The sequence below is a fragment of the Manis pentadactyla genome, chromosome 1 (genome assembly GCF_030020395.1).
Source record: "Manis pentadactyla isolate mManPen7 chromosome 1, mManPen7.hap1, whole genome shotgun sequence".
Lineage (NCBI taxonomy): Eukaryota > Metazoa > Chordata > Mammalia > Pholidota > Manidae > Manis > Manis pentadactyla.
The window spans coordinates 229,582,091-229,600,855 of NC_080019.1; the positions used below are offsets into that span (position 1 = coordinate 229,582,091).

Consider the following 18,765-nt stretch of genomic DNA (forward strand, 5'->3'; position numbering starts at 1 on the left):
ATCGCACCCTAAAAGATCAGATGGGGTCTGACAATAAGCACTGGATTGACTTAAAATATCAAGATCAGAAGGCTACGTGTCCTAATTCGGCATCGCATTTGAATAGGCATTCTGGTAGTGTCTGAATAGTTTAAAAGGCTATAAAAAAAGGTCCCTGAGTAAGAAGCTGAAGCTCAGTAAACCAAGCCACAAAACGAACTTCAAAACCATCTGGGCTCTGACAAGATGCTGGTTGCCATGCGTACACCTTATAAAACAGAAGACCTCAGAATCGGATAGAACAACGTCTCTATGAAAGCAGAGGCTGTCTGGTTCACCATACCTCCAGCAAGTGTCTGGCACATAGTAGGGGCTTGCACATTTCTGCTGAATGAATGAGGCTTGGTGAACAAATAAACTGTGCAGGAATGCAGTTTCCAAAAGTCAAAAGTTCAAGGAGAGATCCATTTTCAGTAAAGACCTTAAACATGTAATATCTTTTCCACAGATATTTTTTAAATGGTCTGTTATGCCTTGAATATTACTAAAATTACCTTTTGTTTCTCAAGAACAAAATGCACCAAATGGGGAGTAAGTGGCGATTCAGATGAACCACATAGAAAAATATCTTAAAAGGAGAAAACTGGATTAAGTGCTACACACGACAGCATACTGACCAGCAAAAATCGGATATGCATATTTGATAACAACTCTCTCCAAAACTTGATTTCCTCTGGTTTCTATTTCAGCTCGGTAAGCATTTTTTCAGTCTATTGACTATAAAAGTTTCCCTCATGAAGCCATGAACTTATGTATTTCCCCTGTCTTCTTAGTCCTCCCAAACTTCCCCACAATTCACCTGTGTGGCTTTTTATCAGAAATTCCTTGTTTGAAAAATCCTTCCCTTTGCTCCCTCCCGGTGCTGAAAGCATCCTCTCCCTAAATACTGTCCTGCCTGATTTTTATGGAAGCTTCATTTCCTTACAGCAGAGGCCTCGTCTATTTCCTGAAGTCAAATCTACTATGCTCCATCAAAGTGTAAAGTAAAGCATTCAAACCACAGTCAGGAACACAATTACCCATCCACCTGCACCCTTTCTGCCTGTTGCTCTTCCAAACAGGCCTTTCTGTGGTGACCTCATGTTCCCTTCATACTTGCATCTCTATTTTCTAATCCAAATAATTTTTCCCTCCCAACTCCATAAATTCTAAATCACATGTAAACTAAAGTTTCTTGCTATACATTCTGTTTCCCAAGGCTAAACAACCTTGATAACTGAAAGGAACTACAGACAGAAATTAGCTGACTTACAATAGTAACACCTTAACGTGTTTAACCCTTTGGATATATGTTGCCAGGGAGCCAATAGATGGAAGAAGGAAGGGATATGCTTTACAAATGCTTCATAAAGACTATTTCATTTGATCTTCGTAACAGCCTTGGGAGGCAGGCAGGGCAAGTGTTCATTACCCTCTTTACAGACGAGGAAACTAAACGTCAAAAAGGTTAAGTGCCTTGTCCAACCAATGTCACATGACTAGCAAGCATCAGCCCAAACCTGTGTTAAGGTTTGGCCTCTTTCAAACCACAAGCTGTCTACTATACACTCTCTCTGTATGTTTCTGTCCTACAGCCAAGGAGCAACTTTCTAGAGATTCACCATTTCAGAGGACAGCCCTCTGTCCTTTGAGACACCATCTCGCCTTCAGCTAACAGGATGGAAAGCACCTTCAACCTTCCCAATAGAAAACAATGCCCTTTTCTTCCACATACCACCCTTAAGAAAGACTTCTTTCCAAAATAATTTCCAACAGTTCCTGTTTTAAAGGGACTTCCTCATAAGGCATTGATAACCCAGACAGTTTATATTGGTATATGATTTTCTCAATAAAGTTCAGGGCTGATGCAACATTTCTCAGTCTCAGATTTTACAGCTAAAATGACAAGAATACAGAACAGTCAAAAATTACTCAAGACAATGCCACATTTCTTACTCCACCGCATCTGCCTCTATGGGTCTCCTGTGAGTCACTGTCTTTTGTGTTCAGTCTTCATTATAGGAATTGCCATGCTCTACCTTAAATTATTTTACTTTATTTCTTACAGAAAAGCTCTGCAACAAAAATGGAATTATTACATCTTTCACTACCTGGTTAAAGCACCCACCCCTTCACTTAGCACCCCAGATGCCACACTGTTCTAATTTTCACCATTACCATTTTACGCAAACAGAAAGAGAGGCAAAGTAAGGTTGCAATTCATTTATTTATTCATCCAACACACTTATGAAATCCTCTCGGACACCAGGGACTGGGACCCAAAGATGAACAAGAAGTGTCCCTCCTCTCACAGCCTGGAGGAAACGAATAAACCGATCAAGATTAAGCTGGAGATGAGCACATGGCTTGGGACAGTGGCCATCATGGAATGCTTCCTGGAAGTAGCGGTCTGTGAGCATTTATAAACATCTCTCTCTTTACTTTGAGCACAAAATAAACCTAAGGACTCAAGCCTGTTCCCTGAAAGGTTATGAGATTTACTTCCCAACAGTCAAGTTAAAAATCTAATTTTATAGCAGAATTTAATCTGGACTCTCTGTCCTAAATTTCAACACCTGAACCCACAATTCCTTACGCACAAATTAGAGGCTTAACAAATTCTGTCCTGTACAGCGCCCTCTTACAAGTCTGTAGAGCAGAATTAAAGATGGGCACAACAAAACAAATGCACTTCGGAAAAACAGAATCATTGTCCTAACTTGAAATGAACACTTCGAACAATCCAAGCCCTACAAAGCATGACTGTTGGAAGAGGAAACTGAGGTTCAAAAAGTCCCACTTTAATACAACAGAGTAAAAGGTCTCTTTGAAGTCACCAGAACAGCTTGAACAACAACAAAATCAAAACAGAAGGCTATTGTGGGGCTTCAGCCTCCAGATGATGAACCCCAAACACACAGCATGGGAAACAAACAAGCCTCTGGGCCAGAATCTGATTTGGTGATCTAACAAAACATTTCACTTTGAGGAATCTCCCTTCCCATTCATTATTTCCCAAAGTCAGTCCCACTGGCTGGCAGCTCCTGTTTTTTGGGGGGATTTTTGCTAGTTCGTGGGTTTATTGCTTGTAAAGTATAATGCATAGTGTGCTTTTCAAAAAAAAGGCAGAGGCAAACGAAAACATCCCTGGTTTTAAAGCCCCATAAAAGACAGTACATGTAACAGAAATGTGCTCTGCCTGTGTTTACTATGAGGACCTATTACTCCTTTATGCTACTCCAGTGGATTTTAAACTCAAATGAATGCCACCACTGCCCACTAAAGAGCAGGTTAGAGGAGGGAAGGGGCACATTCACACACTTGCCTCAGCACGACCCCAGTGCCTCCCTCACCGTGTGCTTCCTCATCGGGTACTTTCCCGAGGCTCCGCCGAGCAGCCGACCTGGAAATGGGGCTGCAGACCCCAGCCCCCTTCGCTCTACAATCCCAACAAGCAGGCCTTAGAGTCTTCCTTCCATCTGGCCCGGCACACCCTCCTCCCTACCACTCCGATCCCCACCAGAAAGGAGGGAAACTCCTCGGCCCCGAAGAGGGGGAGAAGGGGGCGGCACGGGTAAGAAGAGGACGCGAGGGTCCTGGGCGAGCAACTTACTCCCCCGGCCGAGGTGGGCCCAGGAAACCCCCGCCTCCCCGGGTCGCGGTCCTAGGCCCGGGGGGCTGCGGCCGCCACCCTCGGCCCGTCCAGACCCCAGCGCTCGCCTGGGCCCCCGCCCCTATGGGCCCGGGCCGCCGACGGCCGCCTGCGGGCCCGCGCCGGCGCTCAGCCCGGCCCGCCGCCCTCAGCCTCCCGCGGCCCGCGGCCGCCCCGCGCCGCCCGCCCGCCCGTGGCCGCGCACCGTGTGGGACTGCAGGCTCTGGCTCGCCTCGATGGCTGCTGTCAGCGGCACCGTGTCGTCCAGCAGCACCTTGCCGGCCGCCGGCTTCTCCATGAAGGCCATCCCGGGACGCCCGTCCGCACCGCCGCGAGACCAGGGGCAGGAACCCGAGGCGCCGACTCCCGCCGCCCGCCCGGCTCCGCCGCCGCCGCTGTCAACACGCGCCGCCCCACGCGCCGCCGCAGCCCGCCGGGCCCACAGGGTCCTAGCGCCGCCGGCACCCATCGCCGCTGTCAACACCCGCCGCCCTGCGCGCCGCCACCTCCCCGCGGGGTCCTAGCGCCACCTCGTCTGTCATCGTTGCCTGGAACGGCGCTTCCAAGCTCCTCACGGTCGCGCCGCAGACCCGGTACCCTTAGCCCCGGGCTTCAGCCCCGGCGACACTTCACCCTAGGCCTTCACCTCCAGAGATCCTCAGACCTGAATATCCTAAGCCCTGCGATCCAGGAACCCGCAGGTGCAGATTCCCAAACCAAGCCTGTGTTGGGCTTTTCGCATTAGGCCCTCAGCAGCGGGGGCTAACTTGAGACCTTTACAAGTGGACCTTTCCCCGCCGGGCTTCCCGGACACAAGGACCCCAAGACCCAGAAAAGGGATCTTCAGAATGGAAACTTCATTCTGAGTCCTGCAGACCCAGAAACTTCCCCAAACAGGCCCCTCATTCAGGTTTTACGGGAATCCTTGAACCTGGCTTTTCAGACCTAAGAACGAAAGAGCTCGGCCTTTGGAATTGGACCCCACAGTTGGAGTCCTTGGACTCCAGAACCCTCAGACCCAAGCTTTTTGAACGGAGGACTCTAAAAACTGGGCCTTGGTCCAGGTACTCCCAGCTTTTAGCTCAACCTTCAACGCCAGGAACACTCAACCAAGATCCCTCAGACTTGGGGTCCTCAGTCCCACTACACTGGCTCCAAGAAGCTCAAACCCAGAGCCAGAGAACTTTGTGATCAACTTTCCAGCCCCAAATTTGCCCCCCGGTCTGCCTAAACCCAAGGCCAAAATCCTGCCACTCCCCAGGTCTCCTCCCCCAGTTCCCACAGAAATCCCAGCATACTGCTACCTCCTAGGTCAGCAACACTCCAGAGACCTGGAGGGGTTAGTTTTGGAATTAGATGACCAGGATCTCCAGGGCTCTGGCATTTACTAACTGTGTGACCTTGAGTAAGTTACCCAATCTCTCTGGGCCCCCGCTCCCCATCTGCAAAATGGAGAAAATAGTATCTGTATGGGTAGGTTAATATGAGGAATGCAGTAGGATGGGAAGGGGCTTGGCACTTAATAAAAGCTCTGACAATATTAGTTTCTTCCTTCCTCTACAGTTCACAGAATAGAGAGAGGGTTTCTCTTACATTTGTCTCCCCTAAGTTTCTACATTAAAGACAAGAGCTGAGTTTCTTGGTATTGCCATCACTACCAAATTTGACATCACAGCAAAGACCTAGACAACAGCTAAAGGGTACCCTCTCCAGATCTCAAACTTAATGAGACTTTTGGGTAATCCCAAGTGGCCAAGTAGCCATGACAGACTGACATAGGGGCCACTACCCAATGGAGAGACATGTGAAGGTGAAAACACAGAACTTCATGGTTCAGTCCTAAAATAATCAGAACTCTTCCTGCATTCCATTTCTGCCCCCAGTATGTTTAAATGTGGCAGTCTATTAAAAACAAAACAATGTATCATTTAGTGTGGATTCAACCTTTTACTTCCATTTCAAGGCAAATGGATTACTTCATTGCCAATCACAGAAACCAAAATTCTGCTTTAGTCATTATTCCTGTCATCATGTGGACTGACCAAAACAAGGCCCTTCTCACCTACTACTGGTGGGAAGATAATTTGGTCTGACCTTTCTGAGAGGCTTTATTCATTCATCAAGTATTTACTGAATACTTACCAATGCAATAGGACTGGTGCTGGGAGCTGGGATTTAACAATACCTTTATCAAGGGCTTTGAAAATGTTTTCACCCAGCAATTTCACCTCTAAGAGGGTATCCTAAGGAAATAATTATAGATCAGTGCAAACACACAGCAAACAAGGATATTTAGCAATAGGGAATTGGACAAATCATGGTAGTTATAAATAGAACATTCTGCAGCGATCAAAAATCAGATTACCAAAGCACATTTAATCATGTTGGGAAATGTTCTTGATACGATAGTGGAAAAAAAGCAATATATGCATTTGTATGATCCCAAGTTTTGAAAATGTATTTGTAGGAAAAACACCAGAAGAAAAACACCAAAATATTAACTGTGGGTCTCTGGGTGGTGTGATCATGATACTTTCTGTTTTTATGCTTTTTCTGTTTTTCAAACTGTCTCTAATGAAAACTGTATCGTATGAGTAGAAAAAAGTAATGTCATTAATGTCATACAACTGAGCTACAAAGGCCATAAAATAACAACCTTGTCTGGTCTTCCCTACTAGGAAAAGGAAACTGAAAGTGAGAAATCAGACATTTGCTGGAATGAAGCCAGAGGCTCTCAATCTAGCCTTTGCTTTTCTCTGCAATTCTTGCTTGAAGTAAGCCCCTTAGAATAAACACTATGGTAAACCTTGTAATTCCATTTTTATCTACCCAAATCAGTGCCTCTCCTCTGAGGATCCTGAACTTAAATGGACCCCCTGACCCTCTGAGACCAGGGCCTAAACCTTGTGACAGCCTCAACATCCATATTAAAGTGGCTCTGGCTGAATGTGGGGAAACCCTCCCCAGCACGTGCGCGCGCACACACACACACACACACACACACACGATCAGGCTTATATGTTCTGGCTTTAAAGTGGCTCTGGCTGAAAACACACACACACACACACGATCAGGCTTATATGTTCTGGCTTTAAAGTGGCTCTGGCTGAAAACACACACACACAGACACACAGACACACAGACACACACACACACAGACACACACACACAGACACACACACACACACACACAGACACACACACACACACACACAGACACACACACACACACACACAGACACACACACACACACACACACACACACACACACACACACACACACACACGATTAGGCTTATATGTTGCCAGACGTTTAGATAGCCTACAGGTTGTTTATCTAACAACTTGACGTCTGGCCAGATTGAGTCAAGATAATGAGCTTTAGTGAGGATGCTTCTAGACCTGGCAACTGCTACAAATCAGATCATCGGAGCTTGTGAAAAACTCAGTGCTTCCTAAGCAGCATCACCAACCGACTCAAAAGATCATCTTTACATATTCATGAATTGGAATAGGAAACATTTGGTCAAACTCACATTAGATCACTCTTATTTCCATTATGTGGTGATACTTTTCATCACATCACAAAGGAATTTTTGCCCAGTGTTTGTAAGGTTATATAGCTAAGAGCCACCCTATAAATTGATAGTGGCCTAGAGACTGTTTTGGGGGCCTATTAATCCTGTTCCATTTATGTTGTGCCAGTGATGCAGGGCAGGGACATGGGATGAGCATCATGACACTAAGAACAGGAGGGACCCCATCTTATAAGATTCCATTTTAAAAACCAGGGAGATAGGAAGTAACTCTCATATTCTTTAGTAATCAGCCAACAACCTATCTTAGGGTAGGGCAAGTAGTCCTAAATGACGTTTCACCAAGTGTGCAGAGAGAAACCTCCCCAGACCAGCTAACATTCTAAGACTCACAGTGGGGATGGAAATGCTTTGCAACCAGGTTGGCCCGGGTCTGAATTCCAGCTCTGCTGCATACTAGTTGGACCACTTTGGGCAAAAATGTAGTCCTAAATGATATGTTTCACCAAGTGTGCAGAGAGAAACCAGCTGCCCGGCAACACTGTTAGTCTTGGGTTTTCTTAGGATTTTGAACGTAAATGGTTCTTCTAGTTGATATTGCTCTACCAAACTTTCTCTGATGATACTGAGAATCCTCATCTCCGCTGTGTTTGTAATCCGAATGAAAAGGAGCCAAGAACAAAGGAAGTGAAACATCTGGGACTCTAGAGATACTCAAATGCAGCCCAAGAGTGACTTCACAGCGCTCCCACTCTGCTCAGATGGAACCAGTTAACACACTATGCCAACACATGACGCACTGCGAGCAGCACAGCTGCTCAGAGTGACAGTCAACCGTTGGTAGAGTATGTTTTAAGAACTTAATAGATGTAATAGCAATTTTCTTCAGGAGTAAATTGGTCTCTGAATCATATTCTAAAAACATAAAAGGAAAATGACTAATAATTCAGCACAAAATGAAAACGGTGGTTACCTAAGAGGTACTGGTTTGCATTTGGCAATTTCTTCTTTTTCTAGATGAATACACAAGTTAGGTCCACAAAATGAATGGTGGCTGTGGTGAAGCTTTCTCCCCATTACTACTTAAAATATGTTGCTCAGAAAAAGAAATGAGTGGCATTTCACCAACAGGAAAATGTTTCTAGTAGAATATAAAAATCTGTTAAGCAATTTTCCAGTACATTAGGCTGAAGTTGCTTAAGATGGGTATATCTTTCTGTGGCAATCAAACATTGCATAAATTCCAGTCTTACAATGCCCCTATGTGGAGAGCTAGTACAATTTGGCCTATTTTAGTCAGCTCTTCTGTACTTACTTCCACATGTAACCTCATACAGTCAAAGTCACCACTCAGTATCTGAAAGAGGACTCCCTAATTTGAGGATCACTCATGCGTTCACAGAAGAGACCTTCTTTCTTGGCAGCATCTGTAAGGCTCAAAATGACCAAAGCAACCAGCCAGTTCTCTTGTAGCCTGCTTAAATGACCTATGAGTGGTTTGAGAATCCTGGCTCGAAGTGAAAATACACACATTATCATTTACAAAGAAGTACCCCTAACTTCTTGCCTACTTCGCTCTTCCAACTTTTTACTATTTAGAGAGATCAAAGATGACCATGACACTTAAGGAACATTAAAAAAAAGAAAATACTCATATTGAGGAGCTACTTTTGAGTTACACAGTATAAAATCAGCTGTCGGCCAGACATGACATTCCCTCTCCTCACCATGCTCAGCCTGCACATAATTCTTCCCCTTTAGACTAACCCTTTCAGCAATTCTGCTCTGAAAATATAACCACTGAATGTCAACTTAGAAAAAAGGCAGTAAATATGGGTGGGAGCCATCAAGTAATAGTACACTGGAAAATGCTACAATGGGAGCAGGGAGTAAGATCTAGAACATTCTGAATATAAAAAGAATTCTATAGAATGGTCATTCTAAATGCCTTAATGCCACATAATAAAATACTATTACAGAAACGTTAAGTTCTCCAGCAATGGGAACATTCCAAGACCCACAGTTGGGGATGGAAATGCTTTGCAACCAGGTTGGCCTGGGTCTGAATTCCAGCTCTGCTGCATACTAGCTGGACCACTTTGGGCAAATGACACAGCATGGGTCTGTTTCCTTGCCTACAAAATGGGACATTAACTTCATACAATTGTTTCAAGGACCAGAGTTGAATGTAGGAAACTGGCTCACCAGAAAAAAAGGGTGGCTATTAGTATTAATGATCACATCACACCATATTTCAAGACTGCTGCTAAGTCCCAGAGCACGAGCTCTGCAGGAGTAGAGGGTCTTGGCTTCAAGTCTGTATTTTGTACCCCAAGTACCTCATTTTGTTGTTCAGTGTTATCTTACATAAAATTCAGCATGTGTAGTATTTCACCTATAAATAAGCCTTCTTCAGGTAGACTGGAGCCACACACGGTGCCTGTTCTGTAACCCGTGAGGGGCATTCCTGCTTCTCAGGCTGACTGGTTATCTGCACCTCACCACCACAGACTAGAGCATGATACAGTACTCGTTTAAAAATACTCACTTCATATGCATCACTGCCCTCTAGGGACGAGAATAATTCTTTCTAGTGATCTGCTTAACTATCTCCTTGATGTAAAAAAATAAAACGTCTAGTTTCTGAACCACCAGGAGAAACCTTTTTCCTGGAAATGTGGATTGATCCAACCAGCCACACTTGACCTCATCTTCCTGATCAAAGCATCTAGCTGTGGTCAGAGCTGCCATGTAAGGCCACAGAGCACAGGCATACCACAAGTATGTTCTGTTAGACTGCCTTAGGCATTGGATGTGTTGGGGATGACCATTTACTACCAACACACTAGGCACATTTCCTCTTCAATACTCCTTAACTCTCAAGAATTTGACCTCCACAGTATTCCTTATACTTCTTATTTCCTATAATCTTTTACAACAAGCACATACTGTTTATATAACGGGGAGGGGGTGCCCACATTTCCAAGGGAGGAATAAGATAACCTGGATTACAAAGTAGAAACTATGCATTCAAGATCTATTCCAGGCTTAGCTGACATTGTGAATGACAGGTCTATGAATCTGTTTCACTGTGGGGAACCCCTAACCTCACTCACAGGGGAGAATGCAATAGTAGTAGCTACTGCACCCAGGCTAGGCCTTGCGCTCAGTTATCATTATCTGTTCTCTCCAACAGAGCTATGTGGTAGGTGCTGCTACCCGTGCTCTATAGATGAGACCCAGGGAGTTTGCCTAACTGACCCCAAATCTGCACACAAGCCCTTCTCCAGTAACAGGAAAACCATCTGAAAGCCAAGTGCTGCTGAAGGTTGAGCAAGATATCATCTTGCTGTAAACGGTTAATGAATTACAATAAACTCCAACCCAGAAACTGCTGAAGAACAGTATCTAAGAATATTTATTGTTAAAAGGTAGGTACTCAGAAATAACCCTCCTTCTATCATTGCCTTCAGTAATTAACTGCTAGCTAGTTATAAATTCAGTGAGAAACTTACTCTACACATGTATAGGGTTTGTGTTACCCAAACAGACATCTAGCTGGGGTTGAAATCCTAAAAGTAGAACCTTTAGCTAAATTATTACCTTCTCAATATTTTTCATTTTAAAACCCTAAATAGATGATGCATACACTCAAGTCGATGTGAAGCATAAGGCCAAACTGGTAAGTGGACATTTGAACACCTCTCCACCTGCTCCCCCGTCCGCTGTGGGCTTCTGGGTCTATCAGCCCTTTCTTGGTGAAAAGCAGCAATCCCCGTTTTCCTCAGAGGCTCTTCAGCAGTAACACTGACGCCTGAACTTGTTACCTTTAAACACGTATGTCAGGACTGGGGAGCTTCTGGGACCATAACTTTAACGCAGCCTTCCATAACTGTCTTCTTACTTTCTATTACGAAACATGACACCGCAATAAAAGCAATGAAACGCTTCAGCTTTTTCACTTCTGCAGAAGCTAAAACAACTTCCCCAACATATAAAGGGGCTGGAAAGTTAATTTCCTGGGAAAGAAATACACAGCCTGGCCCTGGCATCTTAGTACCTAGAAGAGCTGAAATAAGTCCATTGATCAAAACTCCATGTACAATCATCTTTCCAAACTTGGTGCGTTTTGCAAAATCTTCATTTAAATGCAAGGGATTGACATCCCCCGTTAACTGTGAGAAGGCGACCACATCCCTCTGCGTGAAAGCTCTGCTGAGTTCAGCCCGGTCTCCAACTCGGAGGTGCATACGTTTGAAGTGCCACCTGCTTCGCACTGGCTGATCCAGGCGGAGTTTCCTCTGAAGCCCACCCCACCGGAGGTGATGGCTAGAAAGCGCGGGGAACATCCTCAGCACCCTCGATTCCACGAGTAGGAGCTTTTACCCTGCTTCAGTCTTCAAACATTAGGCTGGCGTCCAAAACTACTTTGGACGCAGAGGAATGTTTCTGAAGTTGAAGACTAGTCAGTCCAATACTAGTTCCCTACTATTGCCAGATAATGCAAGGAGAAATGGAGAAACCTGTAAGAGAAAGAAAAAAGTTAACACAAGATAGCGATAAAACTGTACTAAAATACACTGCAATGCAGAAACATGCCCGGTTTTACAGGATGCCAAGCTGATAGCATTTAGAAGAGCATTCTCAGATAGCTACGTGGTCATGATACGCTGAGCATTCCAATATATAAGGCATTCAACAATAAATGAAAAGTTAATACTTTTCCACAAGAGTTCCAAGTTTTATTCCAAAACATCTCCCATACAACCTAAAATCTAAATGCTTTGCCTCACATTTTCAAAGACAATGAAGTCTTGGACTTCCCACTCCCTATACCACCCACCACCCGCCTTGCTCCAGGCTGGACGATGTTAACCATACTAGATTTATGCAGGCACAAAAACAGGACACTTATTAAAAAGCAATTTAAGCCAGTACCCAGCCTTGTCTGGAATATGGAATAGTCTTTACCTGAATCACTCTGAAGGCACATTTATTGCCTCTGTAGCATCCAAATAGGGTCAAAGAGCTCCACAATTTGACAAGACCACTGCAGAAAAACCAAGAAAGCATAAAGATTTGTCCATACAACATCTCCCTAGTATTTTTTTAAACTGAGATAACTATGGTAAGATGCACAAATCTTAGTACAGTTTGATGAATTTTGATATATATACTCATGTAACCATCACCCAGATCCAGATCAAGATATTAAACATTCTAATTTTTCCCCTTCAATTATTTCATCATCCTTCCATCCCCTCCCTTGTACTTTTCTTAGTAATATTCTAGAAAGTAGTTTTTTCCAGAACACCTAATTTAAATGAGAAAACACTGTTAAGTAAAAGCTTATGTCATAAGCCGAGAACTAAATGAACTTCAATTAGGAATGTTCCTAAAATATACTTTTCTGGGTTTGCAACCACAACCATCAGTAGGGAAACTGTGCAGCTGTAAGCAAACAGCAAGTTTTGCTCTCTAGAGTATAAGCTCCTGGCAGATTCATGTTTACATTCTCCCCAGTTTAAGCTTCCAAAAGCTGCTCAGAATTCTCTTCTCACTCTCAGAACAGAGCATTTTTCTCTTTTTCTCCATCCGTTTCTCTGCTGTTATCCTGGAAATGTCCCAGTATCTGTCATACCTGCTACATATTCTCAAGATGGCTGACAAGGTCTCCTCGTCATAGGTCAGGAGGTCCAAGGGTAAGGCAGCATCAGCCTGAGCATGGAATGATACTATTAGCAGGCCATTATAATTACTCTAATTACTAATAATTAACAACTAATCCTGCCAACTGCTTTACTCCTCCAGAAAACCAGGATTTTGATTAATGGTGCTAGAGTATGGGGCATGCTTATTTATAATTCCCTCAACTGGAATGTTCTTCCTGTTCCTCTTCAAACTGCATATGCCTCTTCACTCTTCAAGTCTTTGTTTAAATTGTTCCTTCCCTGATCCTCAAGAAAGCCTAATCATGTGCTATGGTCTTCCACGTACAGGACCCACATGCCTCCTCTTTCATAAGACTCATCATTCTTGCCATTTAATTGGTTAATGTAGTTTCCTACTAAAATCACCAAGGCAGAGGACGTGCCTCCTGTTTACAGCTGTTATCTCCAGGAACCAGGTTTTATACCTCACATACAGAAGGTGTAGATTTTTTTTTCCTTAAACATTTTATTTCGAAAAAGTAGTCACGGGAGACTGTGAAGAAACGTACAGGAAGGTTCCCTTCACCCAGCCTCCCCCAGTGTCAACATCTGGCTTGACTTTAAGAAACTCAAATTGATAAACCAGAGTTTATTCAGATTTTAACAATTATGCACACTTATATTTGTGTGTGAGCCCACGTGTGCACAGTTCTATGCAATTTTACCACATGTTGTTTCACCACCACAATCAAAATATAGTAATATACCGTTACCACAGGGCTCTCTCCTTCTGTCCTTTACAGCCACACCCACTACTCCCCAACCCCAGGCAACCACTAATTTTTCTCCAGATCATATAATTATGTTCTTTCAAGAGCATTATATAAATGGAGTCACCCAGTATGTCATCTTTTGGGACTTGCTTTTCATTCAGCATTAATTCCCTGGAGGTTCAGTCAAGCTGTTGTGTGTATCTATAGCTTGTTTCTTATTATTACTGAGTATATCCCATGGCATGAATGTACCACAGTTTAACTAGGCACCTACTGAAGGACATCCAGCTTATTTAGACTTTGGGGCTCTTACTAAGATGTTATGGACATTCATGTACAGGTTTTTGTGTGACCCTAAGGTTCCATTCCTCTGGGTATGTGCCCAGGTGTGCATTATTGGGCTGTACGGTACATGCATGTTTTTTCTTTCTTTTCTTTTTTTGAAGAAATTGCCCTTCTGCATTCTGAAGTGGCCATAGCACTTCACATTCCCACCAGCAATGGAGGAATGAGATGGTTTCTCTGCATCCTCGCCAACACCATTATCACTATTTTTTATTTCCGTCATTCTGCTAGGTATGTGGTGACATCCCACTGTGTTTTTTATGTGCATTTTCCACATGCCTAATAATGCCGAATACCTTTTCATTCATGTGCTTCTTTGTCAACTGTTCATTCTTTTTAGTAGAAATGTTTGTTCCTGTCTTTTGCTCACTTCCTAACTGGATTGTTTTTACTACCAGGTTTTGAGAGTTCTTCCTATGCTAGATATTAGTCCTTTATCAGATATGTGGTTTGCAAATATTCCCCCCCACAAAAAAAGAAATCTACAATCTGTCTTTTCATCCTCTTAACTGAGTTTTTTGTGGAGTAAAAGTCAATTTTGATGAGATGCTTAGCAGGTTTTGATTTGACAGAGTATATGAATCGGAAATAATTCCTGAAAATTATCTTTGTTCTCTCTCAAAACTAGTTGTTTCCAAGTGAATGCTAAAACAAGACTACTCAAAGTGCTGGTCAGTGATAAGATTAGGAGCTGCATCAGAAAGTAAATCCACAACAATTCACTAAGCACAGTTTAGTTGAGCTCAGTTTTTACACAGGAGCCATTCTCAGTAAAGGAGGTAGTGTGCTGATTTACATTCTGATGCAAGCCACCATCTTTGCAATGGGCAAAAAAAGTTCGTGGGTTGCTAGCCTGGACCATACTTTGGACTACCACTGCAATCAAACTTCCAGCAAGTTCCTTGCCAAACAGAAGGCACAGTAGCACAAACCTATCAAAAATACATCATTTCTGAAAGTTGCCTTCTATTTCAAATACGGTTTTAAAGCTTCAGAACTTGGTTTAGAAAGCGTTCTTTCAGTATTTCTTACAAAGACCTTAGAGTATTCTGTCTACTATGTGATTCTGTACCTCCCCAAACAGGTCCTTCAAGGCTGAAACCAGCAACTGTTTGAACTGTGCAGCATTCAGTCCAACCCCACGATCTTGAAATTCTCTGGAGAAAACATTAAAAAGAAAAAAAAGGTGTATTAAATTTCATGCTATTCAGATTCATTAAAGAAAGTAATCAAAAGTAGAACTTAAGAGACTGAACTTACAGGCAGACTTTCACGTAGTGATGCTCAGAGGGATTTTTGTAAACTATTCTTTCATACGTGGTAGGGGGTGCTGGCATCTTTTCCAGTGCTGACCAGACCTACATGGAGAGTCAAGAGGGCCAGAAATTAGCAAAGAACAAGCTGTTTTTCACTTTTTAAATGAGAAATTTGACTTATGTAATTTTTAAAAGAACTCCTTATACAGTAACTTATCTAACTCTGGTCAACCTGTTACCCATACAGACACAAAGGCAGTTTCTCTATTTTCTATACGCCCAGCAACTGTATTCTTATTTAAATTCTAATAACATAACCCCAGCAAACAGTCTTCCTTACTGAGAACCCAGCTCTATGCTAATGTCTCAAGAAATGTGCCGCAAAATAATCCTATGAGGTTAAAGCTATTCTTATTCCCACTTTTAAGAAGACAACTTTGAGGCTTGGCAGATAGGTAATACCTGCCCAAGGGCACACAGGAATTCCAATCACTCCTGAGACTCCTCAAGCCCACTCTGGTGAGATGCCTCTTAACCCAAAAAGAAAATAAAACCATAAAGGAGTAAAATCTGGAATCTGTAAGCCCTCTTCTTGTTTACTTTCAGTCAACACAGACCATGCACAGAATGAGGGGTGGTAGTTCTGCTGTTCCCTCCTATCCTCAGTCTGTCTGCTCTCTGTTCCAGAGGCCAGGTCTGGACAGGGCTAACTGGAGGCCCCATGAAAGACTGAGCTTAAACAGTAAGGGGTCTGAGAGGAGGAATCCCTGGAATGGGCACTCAATGCCATTTCTAAGAGATATGGAACTTCCACGAAACGTGAACATGCAGATCTGCCTGGAAAGAATCCATCCCTGGCTCCACTCCCACCTCACTCTCCCTCTGGGTAGCTCCTACTCTTCCTTTGAATTTTAACTTAAAGTTCTCCTCTTCCAAGAGTTTCACATCTTCAAGGAAGCCTTCTTTGACATCCTGTTCTAAGTTAGGTTCCCTTCTTATGCATTCTCTTAACATTGTCTAATATCTGGCTCCCCCATCACAGGAACCAGGAAACTGAGGCCCAACCAAGGAAAAGGATTCATCCAAGGTCACACAGTTAAAAATCAGAAGATACAAAAACGTCTCTGGGTCAGGCCCAGTTCCAACCACTCCCAGATAATGACCTCCAGAGAAAATGAGCTGTCAGGGTCAAGGAGTTACACCCAACCATCCAAGCAATGTGAGCATTTACTGTGTCTCGCACAGAGTACGTATTCAATACTTATTGACTATATGAATAACTGAATGATGTAGGGTTAGGCCTGTGTTCAAGAGTATCTTTAGAGTTTCAAGACTGCAGCATTAGTTACCCGGTGCTTCTTTCCTGATCTAGTCTTCCCTTGACTGGAAGGGCAAAAGAACAGGACCCTTGATCATTTCATCCACTGCCTGGCACCTGATAGGTGTTTCTTAAGCATTACTGCCTGCCTTAATGGAATTGGCTGCCTTAAGTAGGGGAATGAGATTGGGCCAGGGCCCTGGGATGCCAATAACAATCAAAACTTAATGAATGTTCTGGAAATGGATTTTTGGTGATGGTTGCACAACGTGAATGTACTTATTGCCCGTGAACTGTACACTTAAAAATTCGTAAAGCCTATAGTATGTACATTTTACAAGGAAGAAAGAAAAAAGACTTAAGGAGAGAGTGTTTACTGATCAGCCACTTCTCTGGAGGCCCAAGCCTCAGGGTCATTAACAGTACTGGCCTCTGCAGGCTGTCCTGAGATTAAAGATAACGCCTGTGAAGGCCTCCATACAGCCTGGCATGTTCACCAGGCTCACAGAAATGTAAGCACTTCTATAGTCACTGTCATCATCTTTGAAGTCAGCCTTTTTAACGGGATGCTCACTAACTGATCTGAGTAATAGGTGTCCCTGCTTCCCTCGCCAGTCTAGTCTCTACAGCAGCCAGTGAACCAATTAAAACCCATTCAAGCCCCGCCATTCCTCTGCTCAAAACCTTGCAATGGTTCCCGCCTCATTTAGAGTAAAACCAAAGTCCTTAAAGACGCCTGCCGGGCCCTACCGGACCCGCGCTGTTCCCTGCAGGCGCTCTGACCTCAAGTCCCACCATTCTCCCCCGCTATATGCCCCCACCTCGGGGCCTCGCTCCCGGCTTTTCCACAGGCGGGGAAACTCTCCCTCCAGGTGACCACATGGTCACTCCCTTGCCTCCTATGGGCTCTGCTCAAACCTCACCCTCGATTTGGTCCAGGGATTATTTTATCTAATAAGGCCAACCCTCAGTCCCCCGCTCTCTTTTTTCCCTCACAGCCGGTAACGACCGCAGTTACCGCCTCCTAAACCTAACTGTGTAAACCGCTTATTCTCCATTTGTACTTCCCTCCCCTGCCCTAACAGAACGTACGTTCCACAGAAAAGACTTCCTTTGCCTTAAGTCACTGTTTCCAAGAACCTGAAGCAGCGCATCGCACACAGAGTAAGCACTCAACATACTTTTGGACTAAATGAAGGATTTTTTTTTTTAAGCTCGATCCCCTATTGTGGGTACTCAGACTGTTTTCGACTATCATAGGTTAACGTCCCCCATTTGTTCAGCGCCCACCTGGCGCCGGCGCGCTCTGCACGCGGAGTCCGGCTCAGTCCTCGCAGCCGTCCTCTGCCACCGAGACCGGGTAGCGCAGAGACCCGAGCAGGCCGGCGGCCCGGCCTCAACCTCCGCGCGGAGCGTCACCGGCAGGAGCGGTTGGAGGGCTCAGGCCACCCAGGGTCGCGCTCCACAGCTGTCGCCGTGCGCATGCGCAATGGCGAGTGCGTTCTGCGTCATCAGGCCGACTGAACCCTCGCCGGGAAAAACAGCCGCCCTGCTGCAAGTTTCCGACCTCCCGCTCTCCGACATACGAGCCTGACGTCTCCCGGACTCCTGTTGATTGAAGGGATCCGCCAAGGCTTGGAACTCCCCACGCAGAAGCCGGAGTCTGAGTCGCAGAAACTGCGGGCCTGTTCACGTTTGGCTCCTTCCGTCCCGCCCCCCGGATTCTGACGCCTAGGCGCGGATATGACGTCAGCGCGCGGAGTCCTCCCGAGGACCCAGGCGTGAATCCCCACCCGAAGCCGAGGCCGGCGGAGCTCGGCGCCCTCTGCTGGCCAGTCCGGAGAAAACGGTGCGCGCAAATGTGTGTGGGGTCGGGAATCTTATTCAGTCCTGAAACTCGCTTCAGTCAACCACTTATCCATGCTTTCACTCAGCAAACTTTTATCTAAACATCTACTTCAAGCACTCCCCAAGGACAGAACCTGTTCTCTGTCTTTTGTGGCTCCCAGCATATGGTACGTGTGCTATCCGAGTTGACTGGAAAAGACCCAGATGCTTTTATCTACAAGTGCAAGCCAGGTTCATTTATTCATTTATTCAAGTACTTGCTAAGCCGCCGTTATGTGCTAGATACTGGTAACAAAGTGTCTGATTGTAATAACTATGATGAACATTTGATAAACTCTAAAAAAAAAGTAATAGCTATTTCTTTTGA

General features: G+C 44.5%; 3 protein-coding genes across 14 annotated transcripts in view; all 3 read right to left on the bottom strand.

The window, feature by feature from the left end:
• The window catches only part of PXK (PX domain containing serine/threonine kinase like), a 78,868-nt gene extending 74,781 nt beyond the window's left edge, over nt 1-4,087 (bottom strand). For 7 of the 11 annotated variants that reach the window (XM_036877934.2, XM_036877933.2, XM_057508237.1 and 4 more), the window contains exon 1: nt 3,876-4,085. In XM_036877934.2, the coding sequence (XP_036733829.2) occupies nt 3,876-3,977 (102 nt within the window). In that variant the 5' untranslated portion in view covers nt 3,978-4,085. Of the gene's footprint in view, nt 1-3,371; nt 3,458-3,875 lie in introns of all 11 variants that reach the window. The other 4 variants (XM_036877945.2, XM_036877944.2, XM_057508230.1 and 1 more) reach the window with 2 other exon arrangements.
• Nucleotides 4,088-10,607: 6,520 nt separating this feature from the next.
• HTD2 (hydroxyacyl-thioester dehydratase type 2) lies at nt 10,608-11,556 on the bottom strand. Its single transcript, XM_036877948.2, has one exon. It carries the CDS (start codon nt 11,554-11,556, stop codon nt 11,050-11,052), a length of 507 nt encoding a protein of 168 aa, XP_036733843.2. The 3' UTR covers nt 10,608-11,049.
• RPP14 (ribonuclease P/MRP subunit p14) lies at nt 11,547-18,379 on the bottom strand. 2 transcript variants are annotated; one of them, XM_036877949.2, is made up of 6 exons: nt 18,141-18,379; nt 15,237-15,334; nt 15,049-15,133; nt 12,849-12,925; nt 12,179-12,257; nt 11,547-11,730 (listed from the first exon to the last, which is right to left on the bottom strand). In XM_036877949.2, the coding sequence occupies exons 2-6, from the start codon at nt 15,311-15,313 to the stop codon at nt 11,674-11,676; spliced, it is 375 nt and encodes a 124-aa protein (XP_036733844.2). In that variant the 5' UTR covers nt 15,314-15,334; nt 18,141-18,379; the 3' UTR covers nt 11,547-11,673. The 2 variants fall into 2 exon arrangements, with proteins under 2 accessions (XP_036733844.2, XP_036733845.2); XM_036877950.2 differs by lacking the exon at nt 18,141-18,379 and adding an exon at nt 17,841-18,133.
• Nucleotides 18,380-18,765: the final 386 nt, after the last annotated feature.